This window comes from Cavia porcellus, unplaced genomic scaffold, assembly GCF_034190915.1.
Source record: "Cavia porcellus strain 051 isolate PalLab524CR breed Dunkin Hartley unplaced genomic scaffold, mCavPor4.1 scaffold_18, whole genome shotgun sequence".
Taxonomy (NCBI): Eukaryota; Metazoa; Chordata; class Mammalia; order Rodentia; family Caviidae; genus Cavia; species Cavia porcellus.
Window position 1 is genome coordinate 43,251,450 of NW_026947501.1, and position 14,538 is coordinate 43,265,987.

Sequence of the window (14,538 nt, forward strand, 5' to 3'; positions counted from 1 at the left end):
AGCTGCAAGGCTGTGTCTTCTCATCAGTGGTTCATGGTTTTTTGGGGTTACTTCCAGGCCGGGTGGCACCAGTTTCCCTGAAAATATTTCTCCCTTGGATCACAGAGCAGAATCCAGCTGTTCTCCCATGACTAGAGTGAACAATGTTCCATTGTTGGATCATAACACTCTTTGCACCTTTGAATAGAGCTGGCATTTAGAAGTTCTGTCCCTTCCCTCTCTGAATGCACAAGGATTCTTCATCCCTGTTTGACTTATGGCCACCCACATTCAGAGCTGTGTACCTGCTTCTCCTACTCCTGCTGTCTCATTGCTCATCATGTTCACACTCTAAGAATACTCCTGGAATGGGCATCATAGCCAGGTGCACTTCACATCACAAAGTAAAGCAGGAAATCCTGAGGATCTGGCAGATGGGGGAGACATGACCCATTGCCCCTTGAGGATCCATCCATGTAAGCTTAGAGAGCTGGACACAGAGTTCCTTCCTTTAATGAGAAATTTTAACTCCAACATTCAAACCTTCATTCATTTAGTTTCTAGAATGAGGACTCTGGCTTTGTGTATTGTGGGGTTTGTTTGCCGTTTAATGGAAACTTTATAACAGCAACCTTTTTTATTGGGGCCCTAATTTCTTCACTGAATCTCCCCTCCCAATCCAGTATTCAGTAATATGATCCTATTCTTCCCATTACCATACAGCAGTCTACAGTAATTTACATGATTCATCTTCTTAATAAATAATGCAACTATTAAGGACAAACAACTAATAATTCTCCTAGAATTCAGAAAAAATAATAATAGAATAGTTAAGTTCCAGGTATGTGACTACATGAAATGACAATAAGTTAATTTGGGGAAAAAGTGGGGGACCTAGAATACCCTGCTGGTTGCAGTACTTGGAAAGGATTTAAGCCTGAGGGCTACTTGTCCAGGGGTCTTTTCTTTCCCCTCAATGCCAGCAAATTTCTTGGTAATTTCACAATGTTCTTCCTTTGAAACTCTTGTGCTTTGCTGACTAATTACAGCCCCCAAAGAAAACTGCAAAGTTTAACCAACCTGTAAAGGACCAATTAGGAAATCTTTAGATGGATACAAAGGGACTTTTACTCAACAGCATTTCATTTTTTAAAAATTCCTATAAATGGCATTGCAATTAATATGTGAAGCAATGGCTCTGAAATTTCAACTCTTCTGGGTTGACCAAAGCTCATGGTGTTTTTGAGGTCCATAACACCTCTGAACCTGCAAATATTAGAATATTGTGGTAGCATCCAATCTCCCTGCTCATCCAGGCTGAACTAGCTTTTTTTTTTTTTTCCCCCTCTGGATTGTGGTGTAATGTGAAGAATTATCTATCCCTGGTGACAGTAATAATTTGAAATATCATCAGGTCACAAGGTGATGGTGGTTAGGATCAAATCAGTTCCAGACCTATTGCATTGAACCTCACATGGATTCCTGACTTGGACTGGAAGGCCGACTTAATGAGGAGCTTTGGAGCCTGATTTGGTTTCTCCTGGTACAAATGTAGATCAGAGGCAGTGTTCTGACTGACCCAACAGAGGTGACAGCAACAGGTGATAGTGGCTGTCTTCCCTTGCATCATAGAAAGGACAGCTGGAGACTGGATCAGCACAGTCTTGCTTCTGGAGGCTGACATCATGCCTCAGAAAAACATGACCATGTGCATTTGAAAGTCACTACAAATGTAGTCTAAAAGAAAACAGAGCTTTTTTATAGGGCTTTTAAGAAGAAGGAAGGAAGGAAGGAAGGAAGGAAGGAAGGAAGGAAGGAAGGAAGAAAACAAAGAAAGAGAGAAAAAGAAAGAAAGAAAGAAAGAAAGAAAGAAAGAAAGAAAGAAAGAAAGAAAGAGAAAGAAAGAAAACAAGGAAGCAAGAAAGAAAGAAAGAGAGAGAGAGAGAGAAAGAAAGAGAAAGAAAGAAAGAAAGAAAGAAAGAAAGAAAGAAAGAAAGAAAGAAAGAAAGAAAGTGTGACTTAGGGATTTAAGTAACACTGTCACTTTGAGTATCATCCAAGTAGCCTCACCTGGGACCTACAATTGTAGAAACCTAAAGAGCTGTGATAAGGACATCATCTTGACTTTGCCATATCTATTTTGCTCAGCCTGTTTCCCAGAGAAGTCTCTTATAAGATCCCCAAAGCAAATGTAATTCCAATTTAAGAGGAAAGATAAATGCAGATCATGGGGACTTTGTGTTGGTTTAAACACAATTTATAGGCCTCAGTTCTCAATTTTTTCTCTCCTCCTCTGCTGATCACTGCTGAGCACACCTGAGTTTCTAAAGAGCTGGCCCTTTGCAAGATCAGAGGCAGGGATCAGCAGCAGAGTGAAGACACAATCTGTCCCTGTCCTCTGGTGCAGTTCTCAGTCATCTGGAGTGAACAGTGGCTCAGGTCTTTAGCTTGGTTTGAGGCTATGTTAACTATCCTGCTCCTTGTTGGAAAGCAGGTTGAACAAAATACATTACATAAACTTGCCATGGAACATCTTCTCATTCCACATGATACTGATGACTGTAGGTTAATTAGATGTCCTGAGCAGGATAAATTGTAACTATCTTGACTGTCCTTGTAACTATATTGTCACTATATTGCTATACAGAAGGTGAAATGAAAAATGTAAAAGAATTCATAAGGCTGTCACATTTGTGAAGGTGTCAAATGTTGTGATGTCTGAAATACCTGATTCATATTCTTCCAAGGAATGACACATAATTTCACCTTGCCATATGCTTCAACGTTTTGGGGGTGATTTGCTTTATACCATTGTCGCCAACTAGCAGAATGTCATCTAATAATTATGGAAGGATATGGAATCTCATCTACTGGAGCTGACTAATTGTAAGTCAGTGGTCTGTGTTCCTTACGGCATTTTTGTACTTCTATTTCTGGCAGTACACTAAAATAAAAACTTTACATAGATAACATGTAAATGTAAAAAAAGGCTTCTGACTAGAAATGATGGCATCTCCAGTAAACTGTCTGTTATAGGACATTGACTTATAAAGTAACTGAATATGACACAGAAACTTCTTCTAATTATTTCCATAAAGTGACAATCAGAATTTGTTATGATTTAGATCGAAATGTCCTCCAAAATTCATGGAATACAAAAGTGGAGTTTTCAGAAAGTAATGGGTCCGTGAGTGCTCTAACTTCATCTGTGGGTTAATCCATTTGTGAGGACAGAACTTGATGAAATTCATAACAGGTAATGAAATCTCAGGTGATGTGACCTGGTCACAGAAGTTGGACGACAAGAATGTGGCAGTATGAACTGTATCTTCTTCCTGGCTGCTTTGTCTGTCTCTCTGTCTCTGTCTGTCTGTCTGTGTGTGTCTGCCCATCTGTCTGTCTGTCTGCCCGTCTGCCTCTCTTTCTCTCTCTCTCTCTTTCTCTCTCTCTGTCTCTCTCTCTCTCTCTCTCTCTCTCTCTCTCTCTCTCTCTCTCTCTCCCTGCTTCCTGTGTGTCATGAGATAATTACATTCCTTTTCTAATCCTTCCACCATAATGTTTCTATACCATCTCCTTAAAAGCATTGAAGTCCATGGGCCATGGACAGAAATCTCTGAAGCCATGAGCCAAAATAAACCTGTCTTCTCTTAAATTTTTATCAGAAATATTTGTTACAACAATGGAAAGTTCAATACTATAGAGTCTTAAAGGGTTTTCTTGAAATTAAAAAAAAAGTTACAAGTATATAAAAGGTGTAGTTGACAAATGGGCTGAATGTTTAAATAATTATCACAATAAAAGACCCATTGCCATGGATCCTCCTCAAAGTACTCTCCATTGCTTTGTCTTCACAATGTGCACTCAAAACTCAGTAAATGCTGCTACCAAGAGCCACCTAAGAGACAGGCAGGATCTTGCATATATTGTGATTTATGCTCACCTATTTTTTTTTTTTTTTGACACCAGAGCTCTCTAGGTAATGTAGCCTGGCATCAAACTCATGGTGATCCTCCTGCCTCAGCCTTTTGAGTGCAGCGATTTCAGGCAAGCATTGCCATACCCAGATCACAGTGTAACTTCCTGCTCTTTCCAAAGTGAAAATGACCCTGAAAGATAAACATTTTGGACTGAACATCAAAAAAGCCACGATAACACAAATAAACATACTTTTGAAAGAGGACTTCCAGAACTGCTTCAGAAAACAGCAAGAACCATAGGATGAGTGCATTTAAAGGAAGGGAGGTACTGTGAAGAAAACTGATGGCCATGTGGCTTTATTGTAATTTTGTTCAAATTAGGTATTTACCATAATATAGATCATACCTCATATATATCATTTATATGACTTCCTTTTCAAAATGTTCTAAATACATAAATCTTAAAATACTATGCAGTAATACATATATAAATAAACTGCTGAGAAAAAGAAAAATTATAAAGAATATAATATTCTCTCTCTCTCTCTCTCTCTCTTTTTTTTTTTTTTTTTTTTTTTTTTTTTGTCTTTTTGAGCCAGGATCTCACTATGTGGTTCAGGCTGGCCTTGGGCTCACATTGTAGCCCAGGCTGGTCTCGAACTTGCAATGATCCTCAGCCTCCTGAGTGCTGGGATTACTGTAGTGCACCACTATGTCCACTGGAGGATTAATATTCTTAACTGAGATTAACTATTTAGTGGTAGATAGGCGAATGGAGCAGTAAAAGTCAGCTCATTACCTGTTATTGCCCTAACTTGCTTTCTGTGAGCTGGAATCTCATGTGCTGATAATCTTAATAAAATGAACAGATGAATGAGTGAGCTAATAACAAGAAAATAAGAAATATGCACCATTGCAGATTATTATACTGATTGTTTCATTTAATAGAGTTCAAGGCTATTGAAAAGAAAGGCGGAAACAGAAAGAGATAAAAAGGAAAAAAAGAAAAGTGGCAATAAATGAAAACCTCCTGCATGTTTCAAAAAAAAATTTGTATCAAGAGTTTTACATAGACCATAGCATGATGGGAAACACCAGGATACACATGAAAATGGAACTGTAATATGAGTAAGTGGAAAGGGTAAGTATAGATCTAGCAGTTGTGCTGACATATAAGAAAAGTAAAACTACAGTTAATCTCAGCAAAAACACTGAAAAGTGATGAGAAAAACAATCTGCAAGTGCATTATTTTTAAAAAGCTAACATCTAAGGTAATAGCAATGAGAATCTGCAATGCAATGAATCAAATTATGACTAGGAAATAAAAGGTCTCTGTTCAGAAAGTAGAAGCACAGTGACTTAATCTCACAAGCATAGGACACAGTTTTGTTGTTGGATTTTGTAGTGTCTTATTTTCATGGACAGAAACATACATTTTCCTATGTATCCACTCATGTGAGTCTGATCTGAGGCCATTATCAGGGAAGCTATTCCTAAACATCGCTGTGCACCTGACTCTGAGAACATATCCAGGAATCAGACAAAATCATATCACCAGGTTGTTTTCAGCATGACAAGGTTGCCAGATCGTGGCAGAGACATTTAGACTGAGCAGGAACCATAGTAGTTGTCCATAAAGAAAGCAACTCATATGAGCAAAATAATGACAAAGTCTCAGAAGGTTTTGGTTTCAAGGTGAATCACTATGGGTCATGTGCTGTAATACTGATAACAGTGATAAACTGCAATGTCCTCAGGCTGCAGGCTGCTGATGGTGAGAGGAAAGTATGTGCCTGAGCCACTGCCAATGAAAAGGGCTGGGACACCAGCGGCCCTGCTGGAGATGTCATAGATGAGGATCCTGGAAGCCTGTCCCGGTTTCTGTTGGAACAAGGCTAGATAGATGCTAAAACTTTCACTGCTCCTGCAAGTGACAGTGAATGTTTCTCTCCTGGCAACACAGCCAGGGAGACTGGAGTCTGGGTCAGCAGGGTTTCCCCATTAGAATCTGAGATTGAAAAATAAAATAGAAGAGTTTGCCATGTAATCTAAGTCATACCAATAGTCTTCGCAACTGAGCTAATTGCTCTACATTGAACTTGAATTATGAAATTTATTGAACACAGAATCTACTACTATACATAGAAGCTAACAATGAGAGTTTTCATAGATATGCAAAAACATCTCATGTGGCCCTCAACAGGGATTCAGAGTATCAAGAGACAGAGGAGCCTAACCAGGGCTTACACAGTACATGCTCAGTCCTCCCTGATGCAGGTCTTCACAGAGCTCTGGCTCAGGCAGTGATGTGCGCTCTGAACATCAGGGGTGCTGGGAGAAGCATGCAGAGCAGCAACAGTGAGATGAGCTGAGCCTGCAGCTACACAAACACTGAACTCTTCTTGTCCTCACTTGAGCAAGCCAGGCCCAGGTAGTAAGAACAAAAGGCCCTTGGGCACAGCCACAGAATAACATTTCTACTCTGGGGTCATGGAACTGGATCCTGGTGTCTTCCTGTCTTGCCCAAACTCTAAACTCAACCACATGGTCTTCAAAACAACCCTATTAGGTACAAGATTAAGCCTACATTGGTTCTCTCTACCTCTAATATAATTTATCATCTCCCTTGGTGCATAACCGTGTCTGGTTGAAATAAGGTTTTGTATGAAATTTGTCTTCCAGATACTCTTTTCCTTTGCAGTTTTTCACACTTTTCCAAAGGTTAGGAATGCAGCCTTACCCTTGTGGGAATTTACCAAGGACGACATGCACTTAGGCTCAGTGGTGTAGGTCAGGGGACAACCACAGCTTCACAGATGAGCTGCAATGCATCTCTCCCTCTTCAGCACACTGATTCCATTTCAGTGAAATCAGAACTAGAACTTCCTGTGCAGGCTAAAAACTATTCCTTGGGTGATTCTCTGCATTGTTCTGTTACAATCCATCAATCAAACCAAAATCTGGCACTTTCATTTTAATAGTTTTAGAAAACTCTTTACACTCCAAATGAAGTATCTACATCACATTCACCAACAAAATATTTCATCCTTCAGAACGGATAAGCTGGCATATCTACTTTAACCACTTTTATGCAAACTTATGGTGAAAGTTCTAGGAAACACAAGAAGACAAGAAAAAGTAATAAAATTCACAAGTTAAAGGAAAAAAGGTATAGCTTCACTTACTTCCTGGCAGATGTATTTTTTTTTTTTTGGTACCAGGGACACTTACTTCCAATAACATTTTTAAAATAATTCTTATGAGTACACCAAAAACCAGTAGAATAATAATTTCATAAAGTCTCTAGGTCCACTGTCAACATATTAACTATGTCTTATAAATTCAAAACATTTAGGTAAATAGACTTTTTCCATGCCCATCAAATAGAAATCTTGATATTATTAACATTTAATGTTTTCAAAAGATACATATATTTACACAAATGTATTTCAGGCAATGAAATCAAATCAATCTACAAATGATTGATTTAAATGGAAAAGCAGCCTCTAGAATATACAAGAAAAATCAAAGGGACTAAAATATCCACAAATATTTTAAACAACAAAAACTATATGAGTGACAATATATTTTGAAATTTTTGTAGGAAATGGTCATAGAGCTTCACAGTAAAACATTAGCCAAGCATGCATAAAACCCAAGGTTGTATCCCTGGCATTGCAAAACTGGATGGGGAATTAACAAAGAGCTTCAATAAGACAAAGTAGAACATCATAGAAATAAAGGTAAACAATCTGAATAAGCAAGAAAATGGAGTCCAGAAAAACACCCACAGGTAGTCATTTCTCCAAAGATATTAAAGTTAATTATAGATTTCTGTGCCATTTTTTAAATACATGGTGAGGAACTGTAGGACGTGCAAATGAAATTAAGTTCATATTGGAAAAATTTTGAGCCAAATGAGATCAGAAATAAATATGAATTAATGAAATACATGGTAGACAAGTGTGTGTAGAGCAGCTTCAGCAGAAAGTGCAGGACTGTAACTTTAGGCTGCAAAACAAAGCAAACAGGACACAAACACGCAATCTTTAGAGAAATATTGAGACATTAGACAGCACTGAAAGTGGAGAATAAAATTACAGAAGACACAACCAAATGGACAGGTGCCACCTGTTCCTGGATTAGATGAATTACTGCTGCTAAAATGTTCATACCATCCACAGTGGATTATAGATTTGATGTAATTTCCATCAAAATTACATTGGAAAATTCCACTAGAGTAACAAATTATCGTGAATAAGCAGTACTTTTTACTGCCATTCGTTTAATCAGTTTCCTCTTCTCCCCATGGACTTTTCAAACTTGGGTCTATCTGTTGTAGCTGCATGTTAGATTGTCCCTCCCTAGAATTTCATACAAAAAGAAATAATATAGCTTCTATTCACTACTCACTTTGTCCTTTAACACAACATAGCTGGTTATTGGTTCACTTCATATTAATCATGTACCAATAGTGGGATCCTCTTCATTTCTGAGCACTGTTTAATTGATGGAGATATCATAATGTATTGCTTCATGTGCTGGTGATGACTGAGGTACTTTTCTGTCAGACTGCTATGAATAAAGCTGGTTTAAATAGTTTTAGGCAAGATGTGAGATAATAGGTGTTTTCGAGTGCATAATCAAAGACTTGAGATCTCTATGTGACACTATGAAAATAGGTTTTTAAGACTGCCACTCTCTTCTAGGAATTCATGTGTTCACCATTTCCATTTGGAATCGATGTGCATTTTAGATGCTCACACCACTTTTTAGAAATTTTATTTAACTGATACCTTAGTAATTAGAGGAGGCAAAGGTCATTAAAGCATTTATTAATTACCATTTTCAATGCCTGAAATGTTGTAGAAGATGGAGAGCTAATCAATTAATACATTATACTGAAAAGGCAAAAAATTAATAAAGAAAATATTGGAGAGCAGGGATACATGAAAACATCTTGTCAGTGGGTTGAAGAAGGAGGGAATGGACTACACAGAGAGAATGCTTGTTATAGTTGAATGTGAGGATTTCTATAAAAAAATTGTTATGACACTAGAAAATTATGTCCCCAAAATGGCTGCAACCTCCTCTGCCATTTCCATCTTTACTGAAATACTAGAAAACATACTAATGGCCCAGTGTTAGTTATATCACACCCTACTGTTTTCCTAAGAAATATGTCTGCTTAATTCTTTCCCAGGGGCTGCAATGCTGTGTTTATGGAAAGTGTTCAAGTGCCACAGCCTAAAAACTACACATTAAGATGTGGAAATAATAAGAGAAGATACTTTTCTTCAGCAAAAAAATGAAACCATTTTTTTTTCATTTGTAAGAGAAAGATCAGCATGAAAAAATGGGAGCTCCCTGACTGGTAGAGAATGAAACGGAGCTGGGTTCAGTGAAATAGTGAAAGGATCTGAATGTTATCAAAAGAAAAGTGAGAGTTCCAGGGTCCACCTTTAAAACCAATTGGTTGTATTGGCATCAGAATTTATAACAGGGTGTATCAATAATGTAACCTGAAAGAAAAAAGTTTAAAACTCCCTCTGCTATTTTAAAATTACAATAGACTCTTAACATTCCATCCAAACAATCAGTATCCAACTGCTGACCTCTGAGACACAGTCAGTTCTATGAAAGCGCCATAGCATTGCACAGTGAAGGATCTAATACCCTTACTGTGCCAGGATACTCCTGATAATAATAAATGCTATAAAGGGAGTCTTGGCAGTAGCAAAATGTTTTCCTCATTATTTTTATTTCTGTGTTCCATAGTAGCATATTTTGACATCAGTTTTTGAAAATCTTCCATACTGTAAACACCAGGATTTTGTCTTTTGAGAAAAGCGAAATCGATAGTCATGGGACGACACAATTCTCTTACAGAAAATGGAGGAAAAAGAAGCTGTACAGGTACGAGACAGTGGTATTATGACAACATTATTTCATAACACATTTTGGACATTTGGCTTTATACCTGGGTTTTGTGCTGAAATATTTAATGTCAAGAGTCAAAATTAATGTGAACCACGAACTTTGAACTTATCTTGATGGGTTAGGACAAAGTTGATATGGTGATAATCTACTATGCAGATGTAGGGACAGAGGCATAAAAATACCTTTGCACTTTAGCTTTTGTTGTGACTATAGATCTTTACAGGTATGATTTGAAGAGGCATAACTGCAGCCGTTATTAATATCTTAAAATCTTATTTTGATGTTCTGTACTGTTTACACTGTTCTGTTTTGATTTTATTCCATTTGGTTTACTTAACTTCATTACCTCTGATGCTATGGGAAGTTACTCTGGAAATCATGTTATACCGCATGCTAGCCTCTGATGATTTCTATTGCCTTGCTTTGAGGTGCAATATGGATTTCACTATACTGTTTTGATTAAATTTATTTTGTTGAACTTTGGTTTTAGACTCTTTAAAATAAAAATAAAATTAATTAATAAATCTGTAACAGTGATAAATTATTTCAAAAATTATTGCTTTGAACCCAAGAAGAACTGCTCTGTTGCCAAGTGAATGCAAAACGATGCCATAATCCATATTACTTCAGTGTCTTCAAAGACATCTTTAATTGAATCAGGGGTGAGAAACAGAAAAGAAAGTTAGTGGAGAGAGGAGCTTCCTTGGAGGCTTCTACCAAATCCTTCCAGAGCTCTTCAAAGTCCTGGATGCATCTGAAGATCTTGGTCCACAGCTGGAGACACAAAGAGGGGCAGCTGAGGGAGCCCAGGCCCACACTTCTGCTTCTCTGGAAGGTTTTTGTCATGGCTTGTATCACTGTGGGAGGCAAACTGTTATGCTGCTGACAGTAGTATGTTGCAAAGTCCTCAGGCTGCAGGCCGCTAATGCTGAGAGTGAAATCTGTCCCAGATCCACTGCCACTGAACCTCGAAGGGACCCCAGATTCCAAGCTGGTTGCATAGTAGATCAGGGGTTTAGTAGCTTGCCCTGGTTTCTGCTGATACCAGTTTAAGTAACTACCAACACTCTGACTGGCCCGGCAACTGATCTTGACTGTGTCTCCCACAGAAGCAGATGCAGATGGAGGCTGTGTCAACTGGATGTCACATCTGGCACCTGAAATGGGAAACATAAAAAATATTAACATAGATATTCAAGATGAAACAGGACCACACTGAAATATCAGGCAACTCTGTAAATCCAGAGCTAAATAAATTCCTGGAGCTGCCCTTTCTTACCTGATATCGAGAGCACCAAGAGGCCCAGAAAGTGAGTGAGGACCCCCATGTCAATGGTGTGTCCTGAGTGGGACTGGAGCTTCACAGGGTGAGACCAGAAGCCTATGAAGAAGTCCTGAAGTAGCTGGCTGGTCTCCTGGGATATGCAAATTAGCAGAGCTGGAAGGGGTTTGGCCCAGCTGCAGGCTGGCTAAGTGTCAGTACAGGCTCAGTGTCCCCTGGGGACCCTATCTACACCAGGGCAGCACAGATTTGGCTACAGAGCATGTATTTCGCCCTTGGGCTATAGGACGAAATCGGGCTGTTCTCCCACGATCAGAGTGCACTGCTCTTCTCACATTACAGAACAGGCATTGCTTGAGGACCATGGACCTATGTTACATTCCCTTTGAGAATGAAGAATGAAGAAAAACACATGGACTGTTTCAAACTTAGAGTAAAAATGAGAAGGCAAGACAAGAACAGAGCAGAATCTGTGAACTCTGAAAAATTCTCTGGGTTCATCTATTCACACTCACAGCATGACTAAGAGGGCTGGGAAGGATTTGACCAATGCTGCTGTCCAGCCCCAGGCTTCCATAGCACACACAGATGCATGTTTCTGCTTGTGTTCAACCAACCACCCAGCCAGGTTCTTGAGCTCGATGTTCATTATAGGATAAGGTAGTATCATCTGAGAAACAATGTGAGCATCAGGTTATACTTAAACTGGTAAACAGATCTCTGGGGGTCAGAATATTTCTGAACCAAGTGCTCAGGAAAACAGCTGGGAAACAGCTGCAGTCTCAGACCCTCTTACCATACACCTGGCCCTCCTCTAAGTGACTCCTCCAGGGCTTCACCTCAGCACCTCTGACTGCAGTTGAGATACATAGCATCTGTCACCTCAGAATACACCAGGCCACTTCACTTGTGTTTCACTCATGGCTGGCCACATTCAGAGTTGTGGCTCTAGCTTTGTCATCCATCCCGTTTCATTGCTGACCAAGAGGTCTCCTGGGTAGCTGATCATAGTCAGGTGAATGCCAGTCCCAGATTGAAACAGGAAATAGTAAGGAACTGGCAGATGGGGAAGACCGGGCCCATTGTGCACAGAAGCCCTAGCCATGTGAATTTAGAGAATTGGGCATATTGCTTCCTGCCTTAGTGGCTCCCTCATAGGGAAGCATCACTCCTTGTTTAATGTGTGGTTGTTCGCCATCTGCTGGAAGATCTTTCACTCAACAACCTGTTCATTTTGATACTCTCAGGCCATGACTGAATCTTTTCAAATGTATTCTTGAAGCTGATTGTATTCTATTACATATGAGATAGGATGATATAAAAAATTCAAAAGATTCCTCTTAATAAATCCTCCTACTACTGAGGATGAAAGACTAACAGTTCACCTAGAGATCTAAAGTGATACTGGTAATAAGACTTTGAGCATGACGTGTGTAACCCTCAGGATCTGACAAAGATTTAGTTCTGGCAATGCCCATGAGTCCCCGAAGACAATGCAGGAAATGTTTGTAAAGAATCACACTATAGATATGTAAGGCCAGCCCATCCTTCCAATCCCAGAGCCCCTGCCAGGCAGCCTATGAGAACCCAGCAGCTCCCTAGCTCACACTCTGAGCAGTTGATGACTGGCTCCAACTGTGGCAGCTGAGATGTGTGAAGGTCCCAGTGCTGGGTTCCTGCAAGCCACTCTCCAGCTCTCTCTTTTCAGTCAGTGCACGGGGCATGAGGTAGTGATCTTAGCTAGCACTAGAGCCCAGGCACATTACTGCTTCCACCAACTCTTACTTCCTTTAAAGGCCTCCAGCATCTCCGGATTCATGTATCACACAGTGTAACATCTCTCAGGAAACCATTGCTCTCATTTTTCATTGAAAACAATGAACTTAAAAGTTAGGATTATACTATCACAGCTATGGACACAGCAGTTCTAGGTTAGTCAGGAGCTTCATTACTGGCACCTTGGTGACTCTACTATTGCAGGTGTTTTTCCCAGAGTCAAGAATATTCACTTGATCCAGAATTTGGATCTAAAACATTCAAAAAGGACAATGACGTGTTAACATATACAGGTTACAACAGAAGATTCTCAGAATAGCAAATACTTTGCTACAGACATTTGTGTTCAAGATAAATATGGTGACATAGTGTTCATTTTTGTCCCTTACTTTTGATATTTTTTTAAATGTTGGTTCATTAAGGCTATATAGTTTGCTTAATTAATCAGATACACAGATTGTTATCATTTTGTTTGTTCACAAGGATATTTATGTTTCAATGGCAATTATATTTTATCTGTAATTCTTTAAGTTTTTACATTTTTCCACAGTCAGTTACTATCTACTTCGTGGCATTTAGTTAGATCTTTGTCACTGAAGTAACATATATTTACTGTCAAACACTATATAAACTAGAAGAGCATTTGTTTAATATTTATTAATTATTCTTAGGACGTCTATATTAACAAGCATCATTATAAATACAATGATGTGAGGAAGAAAATTTCTGAGTCACAGATCAGGAAACACCTCCAGAGTTTAATTCTGAAATAACTAGTTAATACAGTGGTAAATGCAGAGAAGACAAAAAGTAACCTCAAAGGTCCTCCTTTCCTCACTGAAAGAAAACTCTTAGTTAGAATCCTGTTTCTCTCTCTTCCCTGCTTCCTCTTTATAATCACCATCACTTTGTAATACACAGACAAGGCTGTGATTATAGGTTGAATAGGTAAATGCTGTCAGGTAACCTCTTCCCACACGTCTCTAAGGAATGGCATTGTAAACTACTTTTATAACACAGTTAGAGTACTAAAGAGAAATGACTCATAAGATTTATTTGGACACATGTATTATCACACCCTCTTTTGAGAGCTCACAAGAGAGCCACCATCTCAGAATAGCAAACACTTTACTCCACACACTGAAAGTTAATTTCAAGATATAAAAAGAAAAAAAAAAAAACGTTAAATTTATTCAGGTGCACCTTTACTTCGTAGAATTTTTATATCATGAATTTTTAAGATTCTATCTTTGCATAATTAGCAATTAAAACCCGTATAAGTTGGTTTATTTATGATTTCATTCAAAAATCTATAGTGCTAGGTATTTTGGGATTTTTTTCTTAAATTTTTAAGTCTTACGTGTTTTTTTTCCCTCCAGGTACTTATTCGTACCTGAGGTAACATATAGTTCCTCTAAAAGACTGTCAACAAAACGAACTCACTGTACAATACTTCCATATTTGTTAGTTACCCTAAGATTATTTTCTAAGGTAATAAACACAAATACATTGTTTTACTGAGTTACAGATAAAGAAAAACCTCGTGAATTTGCATTTTACAGAGTAGTTAATACTGCTAAGTTGAAAAACAACATCTCCTACTTCCTCCTCATTCCAAGAATGTTCACAATTGGGATAATGCT

At 38.6% G+C, this 14,538-nt stretch overlaps 1 gene segment (V, D, J or C); it reads right to left on the reverse strand.

Annotated features, from left to right (window-relative positions):
* Window positions 1-10,430: 10,430 nt before the first annotated feature.
* Window positions 10,431-11,260, reverse strand: LOC100716910 (immunoglobulin kappa variable 1-39-like). The segment is given in 2 exon segments: window positions 10,431-10,994; window positions 11,117-11,260. Coding segments are annotated over 2 exon segments (585 nt in total).
* Window positions 11,261-14,538: the final 3,278 nt, after the last annotated feature.